At 34.4% G+C, this 7,178-nt stretch overlaps 1 protein-coding gene across 3 annotated transcripts; it reads left to right on the top strand.

Annotated features, from left to right (window-relative positions):
* Nucleotides 1-2,148: 2,148 nt before the first annotated feature.
* LOC110941965 lies at nucleotides 2,149-6,088 on the top strand. 3 transcript variants are annotated; one of them, XM_022183668.2, is made up of 10 exons: nucleotides 2,149-2,488; nucleotides 3,615-3,778; nucleotides 3,866-3,930; nucleotides 4,394-4,434; nucleotides 4,531-4,619; nucleotides 5,121-5,234; nucleotides 5,312-5,389; nucleotides 5,488-5,553; nucleotides 5,631-5,708; nucleotides 5,774-6,084. In XM_022183668.2, exons 1-10 carry the CDS (start codon nucleotides 2,362-2,364, stop codon nucleotides 5,879-5,881), a joined length of 930 nt encoding a protein of 309 aa, XP_022039360.1. In that variant the 5' UTR covers nucleotides 2,149-2,361; the 3' UTR covers nucleotides 5,882-6,084. The 3 variants fall into 3 exon arrangements, with proteins under 3 accessions (XP_022039360.1, XP_022039361.1, XP_022039358.1); XM_022183669.2 differs by having other exon boundaries at nucleotides 2,175-2,488; nucleotides 3,612-3,778; nucleotides 5,781-6,088; XM_022183666.2 differs by having other exon boundaries at nucleotides 2,177-2,488; nucleotides 3,612-3,778.
* The last annotated feature ends 1,090 nt before the right edge of the window (nucleotides 6,089-7,178 follow it).

Raw genomic sequence — 7,178 nt, 5'->3', positions numbered from 1 at the left:
CATCATCTGTAGATGATCATCTTTCTTATTTCTGTATTGTTTGTACATTTGATCTTACTATTGTAAGATCTGATCTTACTGTTGTAAGATCTTTGGGTATTTGGGGGGCAAATCATTTTGGGTTGGTTTAATAAGATTTTGTCACCTGGTTTTGTCGCTATTTCTGTTGTTTTCTTTGTGGTTGTGTTAAATCATAAATTTCTACACCTTTTCATTGTTTTCTCGCAACCAAGGGCGTACCCACCTTTATCTCAAGGTGGGCGGGCGCACCCCATGAAAAAATAAAATTTAGTGCTAAATTCCTGGTAAAATCCCGAACACACCTCTTGGAAATTTTTGGCCGCACCCCTTAGGAAAAAAAATCTTATGAAATTGTAAAAAAATTACGTAAACACTGATATTTTTTAAATACAACCTAATTAACTTTTCACTTAACTAATTAAATTTCACTTAACACAATTAACTTTCTTAACCTTTAACCCAATAAACACACCATAACTCAAGCCCAACCCAATCTAATAATCTAATTTGAACTAAAATATAATAACCCAACCCACCGTAATTTCTGCCACTAAACTCACGAAAACAACATTTCATCACTATTTTCGGGTATGGTTCGACTATTTTTTTGTTTTCTTGTTTTATTTGAATTTTTTTGGAGAAATACAATTGTAAAAAAAGTTTAAAATTTTAGTTGTTTTTTGAAACTTTAGTTGGATGATTTTGTTGTTTTAGTTAAAATTTAGTGTGTTTAAATGGTTAGTTAAAAGGAATCAACAATTAAATGTTTAGTGTTGAAAATTAGTTTTATTTTTATATAGAGAAACACTTACTTAGAAAAGTAGCTCTAGATGTTTTGGATAGATTTCAAAAAATGAAAACTCGTAGAGCGACATTTTAAATATGTTTCTAACGACGTTTGACATGTTTTTGATAATTGTATAAATTTTAGCTTGATATTCTTTTGTTTTACATGACCCGACCCGACCCGATATGAACCGAATCTTTTTATATACCTAGGGGCCTAAAATACTTAAAAATATTCCGCATCCCCATAAAAAAATTCCTGGGTCCGCCACTGCTTGCAACCACATTAGTTTTAACAATTAATATTTTATGATGTGAAATAAACGAACATATCTATACTATATAATTATGTAGTGAAGTGTTCAAATGAGATAAAATTTTTGTAAGAATAGAAATAATAAGTTTTAAACCAATAAAAATTTTCATTTAATATGTGTATTTAGTGTTATTGTAAGGACATAGGTAAATTTATAATTTTAATTAAATTAGTTGTAACTTATTTTTAAAATATACTCTTTCAGAACAACATAATTTATGGTGAAGGACAATTTTCAATATATGTAGAATAAATTTCGATACGTGTAGGATAATTTTCGATATGTGTAGGACAAAATGTAGAATAAATTGCGATATGTGTATGGTAAATTTCACCATGTGTAAGGTAAATTTTGAAACGTGTGTTTTATCGTTATCTCATTTCTTTTTTTTCTTCTCATTTTAAGTTTCTTCTCAAATCGTCATCCCCATAATGCATATGAAATTGAAATATAAAACACCAAAAAGTTAAAAGAACTATTTTTGGGTTAATGCATGAGATACAATCCTAAAATGAGGGTAAATTTGTCTTTCAAACACCAATTACAATTTAATCTCCCCTTTTTAATTACATTTTAATCCCATATTTTTAACCAAATTTGATTAATTAATTAGTAGTTACATTTTATCATCCTCATAATAAGCTATATATCCCACGAGTTTTAAACGACCATAACTTTTTCGAACATTAATGTTAAAAAAAAAAATACACTGTAAAAACAACTATTTTTTTCTCTTTAATATGAATATAGTATTGTTATAATTTTTTTAAATAAAAATTTGAAAGAGTTTAGGGCTAAGCAATAACCGAATCACAAAACGGAGCCAAACTGAAAACAGGTGAAACCGAACCGAAATCAGCCAAAATTGAATTAACCGAAAACCAAATTAACCAAAAACCGGTTATTGATTTTTTGTATCCTCGTTTAACCAAATTACCAAACCAAACAATTCATATTTTCATATATTTCTGGTTTTTATAACTCTATTTCCTATAATTTTAAACAAAAATTTTAGCTCAAGTATGGTTTTCACTAGTAATCAAAATCAAACAAACCAAACCAAAAACTTTCGATCCAACTGAATAAGCCAACTGATAACTTCAGTTTCAGTTTCAGCTTATAGGTTGAGAACAAGAGGTTTTACCTTTCCATTCCACCTTTACAAATCCCAGTGATCTTTCTTGGCGTTGATGATCTCTGATCTTACCAAAACCCAGAGATCTAATTACATCAGTTGATGGCTAGGGTTAAGAACTGGTATAATAATCAATCAAAATCAGCTTCTTTAATTTGGTTCATCTCCTTACTAATCTTCTACGCTATCTTCCGTATGGCTTCTAAACACTCTCCTCTTTCTTTTAAAGGTAATTCATCTATTTAATTTACACAACACTTTACTAATTGCTCATTTATTGCACAATCTATTACGAATCTAGTCACAATATATATATGGAATGAAATCTCATTTTAGGGTTTTAATTATATTTTAACATATTGAAGTGGTTACTAGTTTCTGAATCTGTTTGTTCCAGTTGTTATTTATGTTCGTGTGTTCGCATAACCGAATGGGTGAACAAGGGTATAAATCAGTGTTTTTAGTAGGGGTGTAAGTGAGCCAGAGCAGCTCGAGAGTGGGATCGGATCGGTAAAAAGCTCGTACGAGCCTGAGCTCGAGCTTTACATACAAAGCTCGTTTAGGCTCACGGGCCTAAACAAGCCCAAAAAGAGTTTTATATTATTTTTTATAGTTAACTGCCATTTTCGTCTATGTGGTTTGTCCAATTATGCTGGTCTAGGTCAAATTTCAAATTTGTGTCATTTCCGTCCCTAACATTCTTGAAACATGCTAGTTTCGTCCAAATTGTGTCATTGAATCGAATAATTGGACAAACTACAACGACGAAAATGGCAGTTAACTCATGTTTTTTTGGACGGAACTGGCATGTTTCAAGAATGTCAGGGACGGAAATGACACAAATTTGAAATATGGCCTGGACTAGCATAATTGGTCAAAACACAGGGACGAAAATGGTAGTTAACTCTATTTTTTATATATGATACACCTACTATTTACCATTGGCGAGCCGAGCTCTATCCAAGCTTTGGCTCGTTTAAGCTATCGAAGCGAGCTCGAGCCGAACTTTTAACTCAATTAAAATTGTTCTCAAATTACCTCGAGCCAAACTTGAGCTCTTGGGTTTTACTTTCAAGCCGGGCTCGATCTAAAAATAGTAGGCTTGAACCAAGCCAAGTTCGAGCCTACTCGGACAGGGGCTCGGCTTGTTTACACCCCTAATTTTTAGTTGGTTTTATTTATGTTAAAAAAATATTGAGTCTTTATATAATTTCCTGTTTTAGTGGTTTAGGTTTCTTATTTAATATTGTAATTCGTGTCTTTGGTTTATAATAAAAACGAGTTGAGCGAGTTCGTTCAGTCTCTTGTTTCGGTGATTACAGTGTTCCTAATGTTAAGTTGTATTAATTTAGCAGATGTTTCGGTTTCGAATGGAGAGAGGTTGAAATTGTATGAGAAAATGAGCAGGGATTTGGATGAGCATGGTGCACTCTTTCTTAAGCACGGAGAGACTTCACAGTCGTTGTTACTTTCTGATCTATTTGATATGAAAAATGGATCGGTGACTCCTGCTTTGAAGGTGATTATGTGATAATCATATGTTTATATATTTATATTTTCGTTTAATAATCTTATAATTTGATAATTTATGTTGTTACTTCTGCAGGCTGCTATTCCTCCTGTTCGAGCTAATGTCCTGCATTTGAGCACTGAGTACTCCCTTCCTATCTCGTACGGGAATTATAATTTTTCTCAACGTTTAGTTGTTTTCATGCTTTTATAAAGAGTTAAATGCCATTTTAGTCCCTGTGGTTTGGGTCATTTAGCCAGTTTAGTCCAAAGGTTTCATTTTTAGCCTGTGGGTCCAAAAAGGTTTCATTGTTGCCATTTTAGTCCACTGGATTAACTTCATCCATTTTTTCTGTTACGAGAAGGGCAATTCGGTCATTTTATATGTAATTCTGTGAACTACATGGGCAATTCGGCCATATAAAATGACCGAATTGCCTTTCTCATTAACAGAATTAATGGATGCAGTTAACCCATTGGACTAAAATGGCAACGGTGAAACCTTTTTGGGCCCACAGGTGAAAAATGAAACCTTTGGACTAAACTGGCAAAATGGCCCAAACCACAGGGACTAAAATGACATTTAACTCTTTTATAAATTTATGCATGTTGTTTCTTGATGCAGGAAAGCAGTGAAGGATGTATTTTCACCGACTCTTAGTGAAGGTAAGTTTAATGCTTTATTTAACACTATAGTCTGCAAAAGACTTGCATTGTTATCTTTATTATCTTTCTTGTAAAGCTTAATCATTTGTGGGTTAGTAATTTGGTTTCAGAATTCCGAGCGATACCATTTTAGTATGTTTCACGCTTCACACCACATTTCACCCGTTCCTGCTTCAGAAGAGGAAGTAAGCATCTTTCTATTGCACCTTCATTCTTTTTAATATTTTAAAGAGTAAATTACAAAAATCGTCCTTTATGTATGTCGCTTATTGCAAACTGTGTCCTTTATCTTCAATAATTACAGAAAACGTACTCGATGTTTGCAAACCCTTGCAAGTTATGTCCTTTAGCCCTAACTTAGTTAATTTTTGTGGTTAAATCTGACCATATGGACCCCACATGAGGGTATTTTGGTCATTTTACTCTCATGTGGGGTCAATTTAGTCAGATTTAACCACAAAAAATACCCTCATGTGGGGTCCATTTGGTCAGATTTAACCACAAAAATTAACTGAGTTAGGGCTAAAGGACATAACTTGCAAGGGTTTGCAAACATCGAGTACGTTTTCTGTAATTATTGAAGACAAAGGACACAGTTTGCAATAAGTGACATACATAAAGGACGATTTTTGTAATTTACTCTATTTTAAATGATTATATTTCTTTACTAAACGTAAATTCGACAGGTCGAGGCGGAAGTGGATGCTGTAAAATCAGTCGTAAATCAACTCTGCCCGGTGACAATTTTGTTAGATCGGGTCGTTTTGACTTCAACTGGTGTGCTTTTGGGTTGCTGGCAGGTACAGTTTGTATATATACTATATAGTTTTATTCGGTTTTAGGTTTTTTTTTAGTGTTTGATGATGTTGTTACCTAGGTGATATCTGGGACGGATCCTGTGACTATCCGTTCTAAATTAAGAAACGCTCTTCCCCGTGCACCAGAAAAGCAACTTGTAAGAAGCTTTACTAAGTTACCAATCTTACACTTCAATCATTTTACGGGATTCAACGTTTTTTAATGGATATTTATGATTTGACTTAAATGTTGTAGTATGCTCCTGCCATACTTCATACATCACTTGCAAGGATTCTTGGTCACCCTAAAAATTCATCCGAGGTTGGTTGACCCGTTCGTTCATATGGTTGCTTTAACACTCATATTTAACCCTTTGACTTGTGATTGTTACTATTTAGGAAACGAATGTCGATTCAGAACTGCAACACTTTCATGAATTAGTAGCTCGTTTGAACAGTCGCATCGTTGGAACTAAGGTGGTATAGTTTGTCATTTCACATTTATTTGCATGATTTGTCATCCTAAAAACTTTCACTTGCAGGCAACAGTCTCTGAGCTATGGTATGTGGAAGAGTATGACGTCTTGGCTTTGGCTTTAGATGGAAAAATGAAAATACGTCGGTTCCAATTTGGATGTTCGAAAGCATGAGCGTTGAATAGATTTATTTTATTTTTGAAACAGTTTTTTTATTATAATTTTATAAGCCTAGTTGTAGTTAATCACGTATCATGTCGCGTTTGTATATTTCCGGGTGGTATTAACTTGTTTGTGCTGGTATGTAAGCCGGACTGTTGTTTGTGACAGTTTTGCTAAAAAAATATTATGACATTGGTAATACAATACATAAAATATTTCAAATGAGCGCTTTTTGAACTATAAAGAGGCAATGATCGTCGGGGTGGGGTCTTGGCGTCGTGTGGATAGGCTCGAACCTCTCAAAATCTAACCTTTTCGACCTTGAGATGAGGTTGTAACATGGAGGAAACCCGTTAGAAGGGTTCTGACCCAGAACACCACCCCCTCCCCCGTCGCCGTCCTCCTGCAAAGGTTCTCGTTGTGCCTCTTCTTCTCACACACACATATACATACAACACACACGCACATATATATATATATATATTTAGGCCCATCCTCCATTTCCCTAGGTCAATCCCCTTCCGGCTCATCCTCACACCCATCCTACGTGGCGAAGCATCCTTTGAGGACTACCCTCCTCTACACCGAGTAGTTTGAGGCCATAGCCACGAGACCAGCTCAGCTGGTGGAAGATGCGTGAGTGGACAACAATTATTCTCAAATTGATACTGAATATTTCCTTGAATTTTCATTTAATAAGAAAATTGTGAGTTGTCACCAACTCATGCAATTTATTAGTTGTTTACCTCTTGTCTCATGTAATACGCTATAGATTGCAATTCCGCTTTCCGTCAGGTGGTATCAAAACTCGTTATTCTGATGGCACATTGCGTTGGAGTAAATCAATGTTATTATTCTTATGATGGAGACCATGGGGTTGATGGTTTGTGGTGTTTGTAGGATTATATCTATACTAAGGCCGAGAAGCTCGACGCATTCCTTGAAGAATTACGTGTTATAATCGTAGTTGGGTAGTTACAATAGTCATGAAGCCAAGCTAACAAACGAGGTTGAAATCGACAAAACTCAAAATGATAACAATATGTTACATCAAAATATATGTGGAACTGTGAAAGTTGAAGCCATAATGTTGAAGATGATAAATGAAGTTAGCAAGTCATGATGACAAAGCAACACATGATGACTAGAGAGAAAACAAAGAAACTAATAGCATCAATTGTGTTCCTTTGGTGGAGAGTATTGAAAAACTAACAAGATGGGATACAATTGTAAAATTAGACGACTCATCAATCGAAACTTTTACTCTAAGAACTCGACAACGAGTTCTTTTCTGGTGAGGGAAAATGAT

Source organism: Helianthus annuus, chromosome 5, assembly GCF_002127325.2.
Source record: "Helianthus annuus cultivar XRQ/B chromosome 5, HanXRQr2.0-SUNRISE, whole genome shotgun sequence".
NCBI classification, from domain to species: Eukaryota; Viridiplantae; Streptophyta; class Magnoliopsida; order Asterales; family Asteraceae; genus Helianthus; species Helianthus annuus.
This window is presented reverse-complemented; position numbering and strand designations above follow the sequence as displayed.